Below are 19,665 nucleotides of genomic sequence, written 5' to 3'. Positions count from 1 at the left end.
TAGCTACTTCAGCCTCCTTTGGATTAATATTAGCATAGTATATCTGTTTCTGTCCTTTTGCCTTTTTTTAAAAGATTTCATTTATTTATTCATGAGAGACAGAGAGGCAGAGACATAGGCAGAGGGAGAAGCAGGCTTCTCGCAGGGAGCCTGATAGGAGACTCGATCCCCAGACCTCGGGATCATGCCCTGAGCCAAAGGCAGATGCTCAACCAATGAATCACCCAGGCATCCCTCTGTCCTTTTACTTTTAACCTATATATATTTTTTTATTGTAACTTCTCTATAACTCAGTTTCCTCATTTGTAAAAATGGGGATAATAATAGTGTTTAACTCAAGAAACTGTTATAGGGTTAAATTAGATCATGTATGTAACATGTTAAATATAGTGCATAGGGCTCCAACTAGCCCCTTAATACAAATTAGAAAAAGGGCCCCTCTAGGCAGATAAATTAAAATAGGCACTACCTCTGGCCCATGAGTCAGAAGAGGTTACCCTTTCTAGGTCTATGCTTCAGATCCCAGAACTTGACAAGCAGAGCTTGGCAGATTTCAGCCCCACTCACACCTTTGGAGGACGTGGATGGCCCTGATCACATCTGATGCATAGTGAATGCTTTATAAAATCTTAACTCATGGAGTGCCTGAGTGGCTCAGTCAGTTAAACATCTGCCTTTGACTGCTCAGGTCATGATTCCAGGGCCCTGGAATCGAGCCCCATGTCAGGTTCCCTGCTCAGTGGGGAACCTGCTTGTCCCTTCTTCCTCTGCCTGCCACTCCCGCCCCTTGTTTATGTGTGCTCTCTCTGTCAAATAAATAAATCTTTAAAAAAAAAAAAAAACAAAAAAACAAAACTTAGCTCCTGTGAGGCTGAATATCAGACTTAGATGCAGAATTGTCAAGTTGTGAAGTTGTTTTCAATACTATCCCTTCTCCTTCTGTAATCCCTGCTCCCTCCTGAAGCATCCCTGCTTTCACCCATCTTATCTGATGGAATTGGACACAGGCAGTCAGTTCAGGAAGCCAAAACCAGGCAAGTCCTGATTAGATAGGCTATTTCCTTGGGAGCAAGACCTTTGAGAGGGAGAGTCTTGCAGAACCATTGAACCCCACCCTTGAGTTCTGGCTGCCGAATCAATAGAAAGTGTGTACAGGGAAAATGACCTTGTATTTACTACAGATCTTAACTGAAATATCATATCCCCAGTGCATGGGAAGGACTCAAAATTGTTTTATTGAAAGTTGTGTGATAATTTCTTTCAGAGCAGAGGCCATGTGTTAAATTTCTTTGATCCCTGTAATGTTAGACATATATGCATTTAGTAAGCGTGCACTCAGCATAATAACATCTCTGATACTGGATTTTGCAAGATAGTTTCACAAAAACTGCTTCATTCTGTTTTCACCACAACCTGATGAAATAGGCAGAAGAGCCAATTTGGGGGCCAGTGTTACAGACGAGAAAGATAAGACCCAAGAGGGCACATGGCCTGCCCATGATTACACGGTTGACAGGAGGTAGAAGCTGGCCAGGAGCCCAGGCTTTCACCCAGAGATCATGTCTGCTCATGATGCCAGAGATTCTCAAAGACCAGTTGGCAGGACAGTGCTAGGACATGAAGGAATGTTTAATAATCCTCAAAGAAATTAGAAAAAAAGGCAGGTGTAGTGTTCATTTTTCATAAAGCTAAGCTTACTTAATTTTAAAAGCTATCCTTTATTTTGACACTATGCCTTTCCTAATTTTGTCTAAAAATAGTTGGACTATAAGTGTTGCTAGGTGAGAACTGTTATTTATTTGATAAAAGTTGTCAAACCAGTCTTCTCAAAGCTTTTTGACATTTTACTGTTTGTAGAATCTAAAAGACTGGGAAGCCCTGCACAATACCACACCGTATCTTCTGAATAGATAAATAAATGGAAGATTTAAGGCAACTAAAAGTCTTCATCCTACCAATTTACTTAGGAGAGGCATCCAAACTAAAGAAGGTAGATTGGAAGAGCCTGGATTCAGGATAGCTGTAGTTTCAAATTGGGTCAGCGCATCATCTTTGAAAGGGCGGTCGAGGAGAGTGTTGAAGACCTAAAAAGAGAAATCATACTCCAAAATAAATAGATTGAGTTTCTTTGAGTAAGCGTGCTTGGCACGATGCCATTTTGATTTGTCATTTTCTTTGGCCAGCCTGATCACATACTCTGCTCACTTAAGGGAAATTGACCTTGGAAACAATGTCCTAGGAGAAACGGCCGCTGCTCACATACTTGAAGCACTGAGAGCCAGAAAGACAGGTAGAGTGTTTGTGGTTTGTGTTCCTCTGCATTTGTCCAACATCTGCTCACCCCTATACTTTTCATGACCCACTCTACTTCTTTCATTAAATAACTGGCCTGAGCTAAGCGATGACCAGGAGCACTGTCATAAGCCACATACCCTTGTGTCCATTTGCCCAGTGATTTGCACAGAGTTCAAGAACTTTTATGATATCATATGTCATCTTTGACCTAAGCATAGTAGTCTCTGGAGAACATGTTCCAAGACCCCCAACGGATGCCTGAAACTACAGATAAGACCAAACCCTATATATACTGTGTTTTTTTTTCCTATACAAACATGCCTATGAGAGTTTAATTTATAAATAGGCACAGTAAGAGATTAACAATAATGACTAATAGTAAACAAGAATACTTATGGCATACATTGTAATTAAAAATATGTGAATGTGGTCTCTCTCTCAAAATATCTAACTGTACTGTACTCTTCTTGTGATGATGTACGATGACAAAACTTGCGTGAAGAGATGAAATGAGGGGAATGTCACAGCAGCGTTAGGCTCCTACTGACCTTCTGTTGGTTCTTCAGAAGGAAGACTATCTGCTTCCTGACCATGGGTAACTGGAGCTGTGGAAAGAGAAAACACTGGTTAGGGGAGGGTTACTATAAGGAATATTCTCTGAGGGACTCTCCTATTCTGTATTCTCCCCCACAAACTAACCTACAGATATTTCTCCAGACAGCAATTGGAAAACTGAAGTGACATCCCTTATAAGATTCTGACATGCTTGCTGGACCATCAAAGATTGTTTAAATTGTGATTGACATTGGGAGAGCATCAGGAGTCCTTTATTATTTAACATTAGCCAACCCTGCCCCCCTCCTTTCATTAATATGCATGACCAGAATTAACATAGCTATTTTACTGCAGACAGAAGATGAGGAAGCAGCATTTAAAATAAAGCCCAGGGGATCCCTGGGTGGCTCAGCAGTTTAGCCCCTGCCTTTGGCCCAGGGCTTGATCCTGGAGTCCCAGGATTGATTCCCACATTGGGCTCCCTGCATGGGGCCTGCTTCTCCCTCTACCTGTGTCTCTGCCTCTTTCTCTCTCTGTATTTCATGAATAAATAAATAAAATCTTTAAAAAATAAATAAACAAAATAAAGCCCAAAAGGGGTACCTGGGTGGCTCAGTGGTTGAGTGTCTGCCTTTGGCTCAGGTAGTGATCCCGGGGTTCTGGGATCCAATCCCACATCAGGCTCCCCACAAAGAGCCTGCTTCTCCCTCTGCCTATGTCTCTGCCTCTTTTTGTGTCTCTCATGAATAAATAAAAAAATAATACTAAAGCTCAATTAAAGACATTGTAAACAGATTTGAACATCCAAATTCAGTGTTTAAAAAGGGAGAAAGAAATCTTGGTGCATTATCTGGCAGGTTACATGGTGAGAATTTAGTAGTACAAGCATTGGTCTTTATCATTTCTTCTATAAAATGACCATAGAGACATGGCATAGTTTTAGATTGCTTTTTTTTCTAGCCCTGGCAGTTTTCGAGAGCAGAATTACATATTACTATCTACCATGTTGCCATTTTTAAACCAAAACCACTGTCTCATCATTTCTTCACAGCCAACCAAATGATCCCAAGAGTTTTGAGTTATCCCTTTATTTTGGAGAAACAGAACATCTACTTCCTAGTCCATCAGAGTTGAGTTCAAATTCAATAGAATTATTTTGTTAAAACAATTTTAAATTTAACTTTAAGCTTAATAAGCTGAAAGCAGGTTAATGACTTCATTTGGTTTCCCTTAGCACCATGGTCACTTTCTCTCTATACTTTGTGGCAGAAGACATTATAAAAAGCTGCAGGCAGTCTTCTGATCATTACTGTGAGTGCTAATGATGGACAGTCTCAGCTGATTTAATGGCAAATTATTCTCATTGAGTACTTATTTGGAGCTGCAAGACATTGCGCTTGCTTAGTAAATGGTTCAATTTGCATAAACAGGGACAATAATTATGAAATACCCACCTGAAAATGCAGATTTTCATTTAAAAAGCATTAAAAAACAATTTATAGTTCAAGAAAGCGTTTTCCCCACAAATATAGTAGTATATATCATGAGTAGCTTTAATGCATCCACATTTTAAACCAAAATAATTATGGCATGTTTCTGATGGAGCACTTCATTGTTAATTTGAACACCAAGAAAGACTCCTCGAAACAGGGTTAGCTGGTTGGATTCGATAGGGAAATCTCTTGCCATTTAGTCTTAATGGCATCTTTTAAACATTAAAAGTGATTAGTATTATCACTGATTATAGAACTAATGTTCTTCTTTTGATTGCTTGTGTGTTCTTATCATTTGCAAGTTAACAAGCTAATTTCTAGTCCTAATTCTACTTCTTCCATGAAATCCAAATTAACAGCCTAAAGTCATTTATGTCTACCAAGGAATTCTTAATGAGCTACCTTTAATGATGGAACACACACAATGAAAGCTTTCTCAGAAACATCAGGAACCTCACTAGTTACCAAAAAAAAAATAATAATAATAAAAGCAGAGGGATAAACATATATTATAGGGTTGCTTTTTTACTAATTTTTAAAACAACATAAGACTTCATTTATCCATTCTTATTTATCTAATTATTTCAACATAAATTTATTAAATGCTGTAGAACAAGGCAAAGGGCCCACAGTGACCACCAAGCCAAATGCAAACAGGCTCATTAAGTGACTCTCCTTGAAATAGCCATAGGCCCTAACTGACCAATTACAACCAGGCACAGTTCCTAAGATTACCAGAAAAGGGTAGATCCCATACATTCCCTGCCTCCTCACTTCACCCTATAACTGTGGCCCTTCGCCACTGCCTCCTAGCAGACAGTCTCTCCCTTGCTGTCCTGTCCACCACTCCCTTGTAGCGTATTCAGTAACCTTTTATCTCTTTTGTTCTGCCTTGAGTAAATTCTTTCACCTCCCCCCCCATGCTGCCAGCCTCCACCCAATTGGAGCACCCCACATTGGTGGCCTGCACATCTGATTGGGACACCCCACAAATGCCAGGCTTTGTCTGAGTTGAGCAGTGAATCCCTGCTTTCTTGGGTCTTACTTCCTAGTGAATGCCAGACAGTAAACCAACTATAAAGAGACGTAAAATATATCATTGCATATCAGATGGGGATCATACTTGATGGAAAAATAAAGCAAGAAAAGGAGATAAAGCATGTATGTCAGGGGATGGGAATTGAGTTAGGATAGCCAGAGAAGGCTGTTCTAAGAAGAAACATTTGAGTAAAGACTGGAAGGTGTGAGAGAACAAGCCATGTAGATATCTAGGAAAAGAGCAGTTCAGGTAAGCAGAACAGCAAGTGCAAAGGCTTATGGCAGGAGGCTACCTGGTATGTTCTAAAACCACAATGGAAACCAGCATGGCAGGAGTGGAGGGAGAAAGAATAGGAGAGTAATAGGACAAAAGAGTTCCAAGAAGCAAGCATGGACAGCAGGGGGCCTTCTTGGCAATTATGAAGACTTTAATTTTTAACTTTATTGAGATGGAAAGGCATTTGAGAATTTTGAGAAGAGTGACCTGATCTGACCCACATCTTAACAGGATTACTCCAGCTCTCTGTTGAAAACAGATTGGGGGAGAGGTGAGAACAGAAGAAAAAAGACCAGTTAATGAGGTTTCTTTCTTTCTTTTTTTTCTTTCTTTCTTTCTTTCTTTCTTTCTTTCTTTCTCTTTCTTTTTTATTATGTAGAAGCTTTTTTTTTATTTATTTAAATTTTTAAAAATTTAAATTAATTTAAATTAATTTTTATTTATTTAAATTTTTTATTTAAACTCACATATAGGTGAGTTTTCTCTGGAAAAATCAAACAGAGCTTCCAGCAGACCCAGGACACCCAGTGTGGCAGAGAATGAGGGTAAAGTAAGAAGCTGAAAAGAGGAGGACTAGGGAAAATTCTATATACACTGAACACTTGGGACTCAGCCTTTACCATTACCTGAGGCACCTTTGTCTACGCTGCTTCTGGAGGCTGATGGCCGTATAGAAGCCTGGGGTATTTTCTTTCTTTTCTTTCTTTTTTTCTTTCTTTCTTTCTTTCTTTCTTTCTTTCTTTCTTTCTTTCTTTCTTTTTTTCTTTCAGAGAGCATGCACATGAGGTGGGGGGGCAGAGAGAGAGGGAGAGAGAGAATCTTAAGCAGGCTCCACACCTAGTGCAGGGCCTGACACAGGGCTTGCTTGATCTCAAAACCCTAAGATCACGACCTGAGCCAAAATCAAGCGTCAGATGCTTAACCCACTGAACCACCCACGCCCCTAGAGTATTTTTTGATAAACTGAATAGCCCCAGAGAAAGGAACAACAGATGCTGACCCCTGGCCATGCCCTCACCCTTCAAAAAAACCCAGCAAGTAAGCAAGCCCTGCTCATACAGAGGAGCTTCCCATCAGCCTTTGGATGCCTCATGCTTCACTGTGAACAGAAATCTGAGAATCTCCAGACACTTGATGCAAGTCTTCAACAGATGAAACCAAGCCTGAAACAGAAAGAAAAAGGGAACTCTGAAGATAGACAACACAGAAAGTTAAAAAAAAAAAAAAATTAGTTACAACTTCCCCCCGTGAAACAGAAGATAATGCATCTATAAAACAAGAACAGGATGCTGTGAAAAAAGAATAATTAGAAAATAAGAAAAAGTTCTTGGCAAATACAAATGATAGCCAAAATAAATATTTAAAACAAATGATGAAATATGGAGTCAAACAAGTCTTTAAAATTAGAATGAGGGACATCTGAGTGGCTCAGCGGTTGAGCATCTGCCTTCAGCTCAGGGTGTGATCCTGGGATCTGGGATCGAGTCCCACACTGGCCTCCCTGCAAGGAGCCTGCTTCTCCCTCTGCCTAAGTCTCTGCTTCTCTGTCTTTCTGTCTCTCTCTGTGTGTGTCTCTCATGAATAAATAAATAATTTTTTTAAAAAATTAGAATGAAAAATTGGGGAGAATACATGAGAGAGGATCAGTCTGTGAACCCCAGTATTTAAGTCATAGTTCAGAAAGAGAGAACAGAGAAAAGTGGAGAGAGGGCATTATCAAATAATTACCAAACAAATCAAGAACTTTCCCTGAATCAACACACAAATCTGCATATTGAAAGAGCTTTGTTGAGTGCCCAGCAACAGTGAATAATAACAACTCTGTCACCATGGCATTTAGGACCCTAGACAACAAAGAGGGGAATCTAACAGCTTACAGATAAATATTGTATATTCCATTCAAAAGACTGGGAATCAGAATGACATCAGACTTCTAACTGGAAGCTAGAAACTGTGGGACATGTGTGCCATGACAACTGTGTGAGAACTCTATCCATTCCCAGTTTCTAGCCAAGTATGAGGATAAAGTAAAGATCTTTTCAGCACATAAGAACTCAAACTCTGTGCCTCCTCTGTTTCCTAGGAAGCTCCCAGAAAACACACTTGAACAAAATGAGAATAAACCATAAAGATGAAGAATGTAGAATCCAGAAATCAGGAACCAATACAGAAAAGGAGAAAAGGGAATCCCAGATGATGGTTGAGGGTCAGAACTAGTCCAAATTGAAGCAGAAAAATAGAAGACTACAGTAAAAACTGAATAGAGCATTGGAAATACTTAAGTAGGGGTGCCTGGGTGGCTCAGTGGTTGAGTCTCTGCCTTCCGCTCAGGTCATGATCTCAGGGTTCTGGGATCGAGCCCCACATCAGTTTCCCTGCTCAGTGGGGAGTCTGTTTCTCTCTCTTCCTTGGCCCCTTCCACTGCTTGTGCTCTCTCATAAATAAATAAATAAATAAATAAATAAATAAATAAATAAATAAATAAATAAAATCTCAAAAAAAAAGGAAATATGTAGGTAGTTTCCAAGATAATGGGTGTATGACAAATAAAAGATATTGGGAAGAATATTTAGAACAGGTACACAGAAAACAATGTGAAGGAAAAATTAAGACAATTATTAACTCAGAAGAAAGAAGAAAGTGGGGCAGCTGGCTGGCTCATTCAGTAGAGTGTACAACTCCTAATGTTGAGGTTGTACGTTCAAGTTGGGTATAAAGATCACTTAAAAATAAAATCTTTTAAAAAAAGGAGTTATAGACACCGTGTACAAAAAATATATGACCATACCAGTCAATACACCAAGTGTTGATTTTAACTAAAAATTGTGAAATATCACTCTTGAGAGGTTTGGTGAGAGGAAGGGTAACAGTCAATACGTAAAATTTTTACTGGAAAGAGCAAATAATATAAAAAGAACTTTGGGGCACCTGGGTGGCTCAGTTGGTTAAGCGTCTGACTTCAGCTCAGGTGATCATGATCAGAGCCGAGGTTAGACACTTAACCAACTGAGCCACCAAGGCACAGCCCAATATCTCCTGCTATCTTACATCACCTCAGCTTCCACTAAGGAGTTAGAGGCCTCACACATGAATGTGAAGGGCTAGAGTTTTATAAAGAAGTGAAAAGGATGATAAAAAATGTGATGTTCAGGGAACAAGACTGTGTTTTTTGTGGGTGTGGTTGTAGCATTAATCCTCTGAGGCTTCAAGCTGGCCCCCATACCACATTACTGGCCCCATTTCACATGGTTTCCAGTCCCGAACATTCCTCACAGCCTGAGCCATATAGCCTATACTCCCTCCTGACCTTCACAGTGGTCAAGACTTTAGACCTTGTTTTCTGATTGACTTGTTTTCTGCCTCCTGTCCTCCTCTATAGGTGGGCCTTCTCCCTGACAATGATTTCTTCCTATTTGCTATTAACTTCTGCATCAGTTAAAGATGATATTTGACTACATGAACTAGAGAACCAGCTATAGTGGTTTAATCAGGTAGAGGAAGACTGAGCAGGTATAGATACGCCTCAATATCATTCATTTCTCTTTCTCCACCATCAGCCTTAGCAGGTAGCTTTTATCCTCATAGCTGTAAGGTAGCTACTTCACTGAGAGCCTCCCATTTCCATTCCAGACCAGAAGGAAGGGACAAGGAGAAAGTGCCGGTACTTGTACGAGGAAATTTCAGAAATACCCAGCATACTATGCTTTCCAGTTGGTCAGAAACCTGTCATATGCCCATCCTTCATTTTCAGCTGGGCACATTGCTGCCATATGAAAAATCTGAGCTCTGTTAGAAAATAAGGTCAGAGGGTGCCTGAGTGGCTCAATCGGTTAAGCGTCTGCTTTCAGCTCAGGTCATGATCCCGGGGTACAGGAGTGGAGCCCCATGTTGGGCTCCCTGCTTAGTGTGAGCCTGCTTCTCCCTCTCCCATCTGCTCCTCCCCCCTACTTGCTCTCTCTCTCTCAAATACATTTTTAAAATCTTAAAAAGAAAGAAAGAAAAGATATTAGTCAGAGAACTAGAAGTATTTGCCTCAAGCTCCTTTAGATTATGTTAGATAGGTCAGCTGGTCTACACTAGACCTAATCAAAGGCCTTTGAAGCCAGGGACCCCATTAGAGTGGCCTAAGTGAGACACCAGGTTCTTTTCTAGGCATTCCACATAGTCCATCAAGTCACCTAGCAGACTGTATAGGTGTATAACTTGCTGCTCTATAAGGAAACGTGGAAGACACTGGGCCAAAATTAGACCCAGGAAACATGAAGGGCTACTGCACAACCCCTCAATCTAGGCACACCCCTGGGAAATTATTGTCTTAGATTTTATTATGGCCCAACCCCACCCTGAAGTATCAGAGCAACATCCCACCCCCCCACAACCACACCTTTTTTTGTGATGACCCATAGGATGGATGACCACACCAAGTACCAATAAGCGCTGCTCACCAGAGGAAAACATCTAAATAGAATACTGACTTTGCTTATCTTCCAGGCACATATGTGCCACCCAAGCTCTCAGTGACATGGTTTCTAACCCTTTCTAAGTCCTGAAATTATAAACTGTATTGTCTTCTACCTCCAGGTCCCTTATCCATATTCATCCACCTTACCCTCTACAACCCTTTTACTGTGCCCAGCATGATTTGTTCCCATGCCCTTACAACCATTTTCATGTTTCAATCTCAATTGATCTTCTGCAGGGTTATGCAGCACTATTTTTAAGTACTTATTTATAGTACATGCGGTACTATTTTTAAGGTTCTTATTTTTTCCTCTCAACCATATTTCTTACTTACCTTTCTGCTTCTGGCCTCTTCCTGGTGGATCCTGACCTCCAGAAACTACAACTTGAGGCACCTGTGGTCCTGCAAGCACTGCCCAGACATTTGGCTAGATGAGAAACAGGAAGGGGGAGAAGGGCAAGCACCATGAGGAAATAACAGAAGGATGGGTTGACACAGGCTCTCAGAATGGCATGCTAGGTATTTGAGTCTTATTATTCTGACCCCAATTTTGATGTATGGGAGTAGGCCTTTTTTTTTTTTTTTTAAGATTTTGTTTATTTATTCTTGAGAGACAGAGAGAGAGAGAGAGAGAGAGAGAGAGGCAGAGATACAGGCAGAGGGAGAAGCCGACTCCACGCAGGGAGCCCAATGTGGGACTCAATCTCAAGACCCCAGGATCACACCCTGGGCCAAAGGCAGGTGCCAAACCACTAAGCCACCCAAGGATCCTTGGGAGTAGGCTTTTCCACACACCACCAAGCCATTCCCAAATACTAGCTGGGTGTCCTACCATTCAACTCAATTCTGACCCTACATACCTGGGGATAGCATCAAATTCCACAGGTTAAGGCCTCAGTCCCACAAGACTATCCCCCTCCACCACCACCACCACTTCAGACATCGATAGCAAGTCCAGATTGTTACCTGTGCTTCTGACTGGCTGGCTATCAATTTGAGGTTTTCATGACCCCATCTTTAGGTTTGATTAATTGGCTAGAACAGCTATTATGACTCAGGAAACCAATTTATTCACTAAATTGCTGATTTATTACAAAGGATATTAAGGGATACAAATCAATAGCCAGATGAAGAGATACAGAGGGCGAGGTTTTGAACAAAGAAGCTCTGTCCTCATGGAGTTTGGAGCCCAGCATGGTGGCACGTGGAAGCATTCTGGTTTCCCAACCTGGAAGCTGTTTGAATCCTATCCTTTGGATTTTTATGGAGGCTTTTTTACATAGGCATAATTGATTAAATCACTGACCATTGGTGAATTTTTTTAAAAGATTTTATTTATTCATGAGAGTCACGCAGAGAGAGGCAGAGACACAGGCAGAGGGAGAAGCAGGCTCCCTGTGGGGGAGCCTGATGCAGGACTCAATCCTAGGTCTCTAGGACCACGACCTGAGCCAAAGGCAGACGCTCAACCACCGAGCCACCCAGGTGCCCCTGGCCATTGGTGATTGATTCAATCTCCAGCTCCTTTCCCCTCCCTGGAGAATCAGGGGATAGGACTGAATGTTCTAAGCCTCTATTTATGGTTAGTTCCCCTGGCCACCAGCCCCATCCTTACGTGCTGTCCCAAAGTCTCCTCATTTACATAAACTCAGGTGTGGTGGGAAGGGGTTTGTTATGAATTGCAAGGTACCCATTTCACCTTTACAGCTCTAAGGCGTTTTCAGGAACTGAGAACAAGGAACCAAATATATTTTTCAAGTTTTCCTTTTTAAAAAAATTCCATTCCAATAACTACTATGTAGTTAACATAGAATGTTATATTAGCTTCAAGTATGCAATATAGTGATTCAACACTTCTATACGTGACTCAGTGCTCATCATGATAGGTATACGCTTTAATCCCCATCACCTATTTCATCCATCCCCTCCCACATACCTAAGAGATCAAAAAATGCTCACATTTCTCTTACTACTCAGGAAACTCCAAAGGTTTTGGAGCCAGGAACCATGGACAAAGGCCAAATATATGTGAGAGATCTGAATAATCTAAATATATATTTCTTATAAATCACAAATCTTGCTTTATAGGAAAATCAATGAGAAATCTTGGTTTCAAGCTATACAAGACCAACTCAAACTGATCTAAGTACACACACACAAAATTGTTGACCCATACAACTAAAAGTCCAGGGTGACTCTAGCTACAGGTCCAGCTGGATTTAGGGATTCAGTAACACTACCTACCTTTATCTCCTGGAAGTTCTGCTTATGTTGACTTGATTCTCAGGCAGGTTCTTCCCACACAGTAGCAAGTTGGGCAGCATTGGCCATAAGTTTCCATTGTGCCAGTTTAAACTCAAGAAAGAACTTTTCTCCTGATTTCAGTGGACCATCATGAGTCACATACATACCTGTTAACCAACAACTCTGACAGGGAGATTAATCCACTAATTGGCCAGATCTGGGTTATGTGTCTATCCACACCTGGAGGACAGGGGAGTGGAACCCCAAAGTAAATTCAAGATTCTGTTCCAGAAAGAAGCTAAAATGCAAGCTGGACAAGCAAAACCAAGAGAGGTCCACTAAAGATGAAGAGTCAATAAAGTATTAGAGGTGATGAATGACAAGAGCAGAATTTCACTTTCAGATGATTAATCTGGGAGTAGATTCTAGGATGGACTTGGGGTTGGGGAAGTCTGAAGCTAGGAAGACAAGTTGGAAGTCTCCTGCAATTATCCAAGTAAACATATGACAGTAGGAATGGAAAAGAAAGAACTAGAGTGATGAGTTATTACAGAAATAAATTGTTATGGATCACTCACATCAAGAAGATATAGGGAAAATGTATTCAGTGAGAGGGAAGATGCCCAGTTAATAAGAATGTATGAGAATGCCCTTCTCAGAAGCTAAGACCAGTCCATCAAATGGAGTTATGAGATATCCTACCCATTTACTGTTATGTTCACCCCCTCAGGTAAACTCCCAATCTTAAAAATCATAATCACTCCTCAAGTCTCTTCGGACACCTTCAAATCTATTTGGAAAAATTCCAAGAAATCGAGTATTACCCGTAAAAAGAAGAAAAAGGTATGCTCTTGGATGTCTATGTCTGTGAGTTGCAGCCACCAGGGGAGTTGTGTATATGGAGCCTGGGCACTAAACTAGGGTAGATGCCACCCTCAGCAGATTTTGCACTTGATAAAATCATAAGAATTTTGGTCCTGGGTAACGGTATTCTAAACCATCAGCCCATTCTGGTGGATGATGATCATTCCCTCAAATGTTAGTGCAAACCTTGCCTCCTGTCTTCAGCTCCCCCACCCCAGTGCCCCCAGATCCTGGTTCCTGTTAGCTTAATGTGGATTTGAAATGGTGAATTTACCTAAACTATTTATAAAATATGTGGGATCTATTAGGTGGTGATGCTTTACATATGTTTACTCTCCATTGTATGAAGTTGAACTTCCTTGTTTCTTTTTTTAATTTATGATTTTTTGTTCATTATTTCACAGGCTAAATACTGAATATGGATGCTATATATATTTATGGATGTTTTCTATTTCCATGGCCAACCGGACATGCCCAGGAAGATATTGCTTGTTCTATAATAGTAATTTTCACTGGAACCAAGCCACTTTCAAATTCTAAAATTTGATGACTATTTAATGAAAGTTCAAAATAGTGTGAATCCTAGTATGCTTGTCATTTTCTAAAATGTGGGTTTCACAAGTTGGCCTTAGTTAAAAATAGATAGGATTCCTCTCTGGGGCCTCTCATATGCATGTGAAATTTATGATTTGAAGGAAGTCATGATCTTTATCTAAGAAAGAAAGAATCTTCTTTCGTAAGTATATATACAGTTGGGAACAGTAGGAATATTTGGAAATAACCACTTTCTGAAAGATGATCCCCAAAATGGCGATCTTCCCCAAATGAGGAAACTTCTAATCACTTTGCCCTCTCTTCCCCTAATGAAGATGTCTGTTCCATGAGGAAGGGAAGAGGTGTGGTTGACCAATGGATGGATGATAAGTTGGATTAACTGGAAGTTATATGCCATGATGATATGGTGTGAATGAAAAGCCTGGACTGGGGAATGAAATAGACTGGAATCCTCTGTAGAAAACTGCTGATTTCCAGGTGTGTAACATTGCCCAAGTCAGTTAGCCTCACTTAGCCTCAGTTTTCCCTGATACAGGTAAAACTAGCACCTGTCTCATTTGATGAGCACTGAATGAGATGACACCTGTCCAGCATTTTTGGGCAATACTTGTTTCAAAGTGCATGCCCAAATATAAATATTAGTGGCAGTTATTGTTGATGTTAGAATTGAATGATTCTGGTTATTTCACTTGGAGTAGCGACACAAGAAAAATTAAAAAGAAGAATAAAAGACTGAAGACCTCTCCATTTTGAAGTTTAAACACACACACACACACACACACACACACACACACACACGAAAAGCAAGACCATAGGGGCACCTGGCTGGCTCAGTTGGTAGAGCATATGATCTCAGGGTTGTGAGTTCAAGCCCACGTTGGATGTGGAGCCTACTCAAAATAAAAAACAAACAAATAAAGGAACGAATGTATTAAAAAAAAAAAAAGGCAAGACTCTGTGTGTGTGTCTCTGTGTGTGTGTCATTCATACCATGTACAAATCAAGTTCTGGCAAGTCTGTAGAACCAAACTATCTGTGAAGGTAAGAATGGTTACAGTAAATTATGTTCACCCTTAAATATTTTGGCATCTAGCTAGGAAAACAAGATCCTCATATGTTAAAAGTAAACAATAATAGAGTGTAAGAATTGAAATAATATAATAGATCTTCAGAACTTATATATCCAATGTGTGAGGCCTCCTGAGAAATTGTACCTGCTTTAAAAAAAAAAAAAGGAAAAAAAGACCTTTTTGAAATTTGCGACTGACATTTTAAGAGTGTAAAATCTGGCAATGTAATCAAAATGAAAAATACATAACTTCTGACCTAGGTATTCTTCTAGAAATTTATTTTACAAATATATTCTGACACATTTGTAAGGAAATGTTTGTAATGATATTTAATGCAACACTTTATTATACATTGGAAACAGCTTAATGTCTTGAAGGATTCTCAGGGAAATAAAATACAGAAAACGTACTTAGTGGAATACTCTGCAGCCATTGAGAATAATGTGGATAAGGAAGTGCTTATATGGAAAGCTGTTCTACTGTTACTATTAAACAAAAAGAGCAGGCTAGAGGGATTCCTGCCTGGCTCAGTCGATGGAGCATCCAACTCTTAATCTCAGGGTAGTAAGTTTGAGCCTCATGTTGAGTGTAGAGATACTTTTAAAAAATATATTTTTATATAATTTTATATATTAATATATATTATATTTTTATATAATATATATATATTTTTAAAGCAGGTGAGTTAATAATATGTGTAAAAACTCATATGAAAAATGAATTGAGGGATCCCTGGGTGGGGCAGCGGTTTGGCGCCTGCCTTTGGCCCAGGGCGTGATCCTGGAGACCCGGGATCGAATCCCACGTCGGGCTCCCGGTGCATGGAGCCTGCTTCTCCCTCTGCCTGTGTCTCTGCCTCTCTCTCTCTCTCTCTCTCTCTGACTATCATAAATAAATAAAAATTAAAAAAAAAGAAAAATGAATTGAGAGGCACTTGGGTGGCTCCGTGGTTGAGTGTCTGCCTTCAGCTCAGGTCATGATCCCAGGGTCCTGAGATCGAGTCCCACGTGGGGCTCCCCATGGGAAGCCTGCTTCTCCGTCTGCCTGTGTCTCTGCCTCTCTCTCTCTCTCTCTGTCTCATGAATAAATAAATAAAATCTTAAAAAAAAAAAAAGAAAAATGAATTGATGTAATATGAGCCAGTAATCTCACTTCTGGGTATATACTCAAAAGAAATGAAAGCAGGATTTTGAAGAGATCTTTGCATACTCATGTTCCTAGTGGCATTATTCACAATAGTCAACAGGTGCAAGCAACTCAAATGTCCATTGACAGAGGAATGGATAAACAAAATGTGATCTATCCATATAGTGGAATATTATTTGGCCTTAAAAAGGAAGGAAGTGGATCCCTGGGTGGTGCAGCGGTTTAGCGCCTGCCTTTGGCCCAGGGCGCGATCCTGGAGACCCGGGATCGAATCCCACGTCGGGCTCCCGATGCATGGAGCCTGCTTCTCCCTCTGCCTATGTCTCTGCCTCTCTCTCTCTCACTGTGTGGCTATCATAAATAAATAAAAAATTTTTAAAAAAGGAAGGAATTTCTATCACATGCTGCAACATGGATGAACCTTCAAGGCACTGTGCTACCAGTCTCCAAAAGACAAATACTGTATGATTCTGCTTCAGTGAGGCACCTACGGTAATCAAACTCAGAAACAATGCTGGTTGCCAGTGGAAGAAGGAGAGCTAGAAAGTTATTTAATGAATATAGTTTTAGTTTTAGAAGATGAAAAAGTTCTGGAAAATGCTTGCATAACAATGTAAATGTCCTGAGATGCCTAGTTGGCTCAGTTGGTTAAGCATCTGCCTTTGGCTCAGGTCATGATCCCAGAGTCCTGAAATCGACTCCCACATTGGACTCCTTGCTCAGTGGGGAGCCTCCTCTCTCTGCCTGCCACTCCTCCTGCTTGGGTGTGCACACACACACTCTCTCTCTGACAAATAAATAAAACTTCTAAAAAAAAAAAAAGAATCATAATTTTAAAAAATAAGCATCTGACCCTTGATCTCAGCTCAGGTCTTGATCTCAGGACCATGAGTTCAAGCCCTGCATTGGGTTCCATCTTGGGCATGGAGCCTCGTTAAAAACAAAATGAAACAAAAACAATGTAAATGTACTTAATACTGCTGAACTCTACACTTAAAATGGTGGTAAACTGCGTTATGTGTGTTATATAACAATAAAAAAAATTTAGGAGCACTTGACTGCCTTAATCAGTAGAGTGTGTGACTCTTGATCTCAAGATTGTAAGTTCTAGCCCCATGTTGGGTGTAGAGATTACTTAAAATAAAATCTTTTTTTAAAAAGATTTTATTTATTTATTCACGAGAGACACACACAGAGAGAGAGGCAGAGGCAGAGGGAGAAGCAGGCTCCACGCAGGGAGTCCAACGTGAGACTCCATCCCGGGTCTCCAGGATCACGCCCTGGGCTGAAGGCAGCGTCAAACTGCTGAGCCACCAGGGCTGCCCCAAAATACAGTCTTTTTAAAAAAATGTTTAAGGAGTTGTATTATGTGTTTGTACATACTCAGGAATTTCTGGAGAGTCTATTAACAGTACTTGCTTTTTTTTCATTGTATACTTATTTTACTATTTTAACATTTTTATCATTTATGAGCTATCAATTTAAAAAAACTTGAAATTGTTCAATAAACATCAGTAACAGCACTTTTTACTTGCTATGTGACCCAGTGCCAAAAGAGTGGAAGAAACACAGAAAGTGCCGTGATTTCCTGGGCAGTGCATGAATATACGTTGGCAAGGAATGAAGATGAGTAAGTTTGTTCTAAGTGCAGAGAGCAATCCAGCTGGAGCAGGTAGGGGAAGTTCTGTCCAATTTCAGAGATGTTAAAGTGTGAAAATAAAAAGGCATTCTCTAGGCTTTCATCCTTTCATCTGAGTTTTTCTCCTTTTCCCTCTCAAACTGGCCAGCTCCCAACAACTTGAGTGCATTTTTATCTTCATCTTGCCTTCCTCCTTTGTTAGCTATCTCACATTTAGAACCATCTCTGGTCAGATGTATGGCCGTTTAATATGAACAAAACATGTTCATCTGGGCTTGTTTATAGGCATTTTTATCTGGCTCATAAAGTTAATGTGGTGAGATTAACATCTGCCACCACTACTGCTGCTCTGCTCGGGCTGACAGCTTGGAAAGGTGTGCTTTCTTCACTCATACCCTGCCCTCCAGGGCCTCCCAACTGCCCTCCCCCCCTCCTTTCCCCCCCTCCCCCAGTTCAAACTTGACCCCTTCCCTGAGGCTTTCCCCCACGGCATCAGTCCTCAGGGATGCCTCTGTCCCTCACACCACTTAACATTCCACTCGACAAGTAGCACACAAAACATCTCGCCAAATGTGACCCTGTGTCCATATCTCTATTTTTACATATTTATGGATCCTTGTGTCCTCAGCCTGGCTCCTGGAGTTTGGTTAGCCCCCATCCAGACACAAGGCCCGGCCTGAGGAGAGGCGGAGAGGCCCAGGAACCAGAGATGGGAGGCTTGGAATCCCAAACCCGACACTACAGGCGTCCACCACTAGGTGGTGGTGGTAATGAGTCACCTCCTTAGGCATTTGGTACCTCAACTTTCTTATCTCTTAAAAAGGAAGATGTTGTCTCTTTGCTTGAGAAAACAGAAGAACATGACCCCGAGGCTAGCAAGAGAAGCGCCCAGGCTTCATAACTGGCACCTTCACATGATAATAGCGGTGTTACTCCTACACATTAAAAAGAGGAGGTTAAACAGCAGCAGAGGTTCTTGGAGCATGGACCCCTGCGTCCGTGGCATCCTTGCAGGCGACCAGCGGGTCAAAACTATTTGCATGCCAGGATTCAGAGCTATTCTCCCTCTTTTCCCTCTTTATGAGAGCGTTTTCCAGAAGCTACATTATATGGGCACCATCCCTCTAATAACTTGTAATGAGATGATTACTATTAGTTTTTTTTTTTTTTTTTTTTTTTTAGAGAGAGATTTTACTTATTTATTAGAGGCAGAGAGAGGCAGAGACATAGACAGAGGAAGAAGCAGGCTCCCTGCAAGGATGTGGGACTCGATCCCGGATCCGAGGATCACGACCTGAGCCAAAGGCAAACGCTCAACCACTGAGCCACCCAGGCGCCCCTGTTACCGTTACTTTTAAATGGATGCATTTCAATCCTCCCCTCAAATTTTTAAAAAGATTTTATGTATTTATTCATGAGCGACAGAGGGGGGTTGGGCAGGGACCCAGGCAGAGGGAGAAGCAGGCTCCATGCAGGGAGCCCGACGTGGGACTCGATCCCGATCCCGGGTCTCCAGGGTCACGACCTGGGTCGAAGGCGGCGCCAAACCGCTGAGCCACCGGGCTGCCCGTTGATTTAAGCTTCTTAAAAAGCAGACAGACTATATCGGGGTGCTGAGCCCCGAAAGTCTGAGAACCGCTGAACCAGGTTTGTCGGAAGACCTGGAGGCAAACGTCTCCTGCATACGGAGGACGAGGCGCCGAGGGCGAAGACGCGGTCCCCGCTCCGGCGGGGTCCACACGCGGGTGGCGGCGGTGCCACGAACGAGAGGCCTGTGAGGGCGCTGAGCTCCCGGGAGGCACACGGCAGGCACACGGCAGGTCTCCCGGGGCCTGCGCAGGGCGCTCGGGGCCGCGGGCACCCAGGCTTCGCGCGCAGTCGCCCCGCAGGCCTCGCCCTCCGGGAGGCCCCCGCGGGCCGGGGGCGGGGCGGGGCGACGAGCGGCCGGGCGCTGGCGTCAGTGACGTCACTGGGCCGCGCCGGCCAATCGAGGCGGCCCGGCTCGTAGGCGCCGCCGGGGTCCGCGG

At 41.7% G+C, this 19,665-nt stretch overlaps 1 protein-coding gene across 1 annotated transcript in view; it reads left to right on the top strand.

The window, feature by feature from the left end:
- The window catches only part of LOC144293796 (uncharacterized), a 47,003-nt gene extending 33,195 nt beyond the window's left edge, over positions 1–13,808 (top strand). The window contains exons 9-11 of the mRNA XM_077864895.1: positions 2,184–2,290; positions 13,095–13,207; positions 13,633–13,808. Coding sequence (XP_077721021.1) covers positions 2,184–2,290; positions 13,095–13,207; positions 13,633–13,644 — 232 coding nt within the window. The 3' untranslated portion in view covers positions 13,645–13,808. The remainder of the gene's footprint in view (positions 1–2,183; positions 2,291–13,094; positions 13,208–13,632) is intronic.
- The last annotated feature ends 5,857 nt before the right edge of the window (positions 13,809–19,665 follow it).

The sequence above is a fragment of the Canis aureus genome, chromosome 22, assembly GCF_053574225.1.
Source record: "Canis aureus isolate CA01 chromosome 22, VMU_Caureus_v.1.0, whole genome shotgun sequence".
Taxonomy (NCBI): Eukaryota; Metazoa; Chordata; class Mammalia; order Carnivora; family Canidae; genus Canis; species Canis aureus.
The sequence above is the reverse complement of the archived record's forward strand: the minus strand, read 5'-3'. Positions and strand labels throughout refer to the sequence as shown.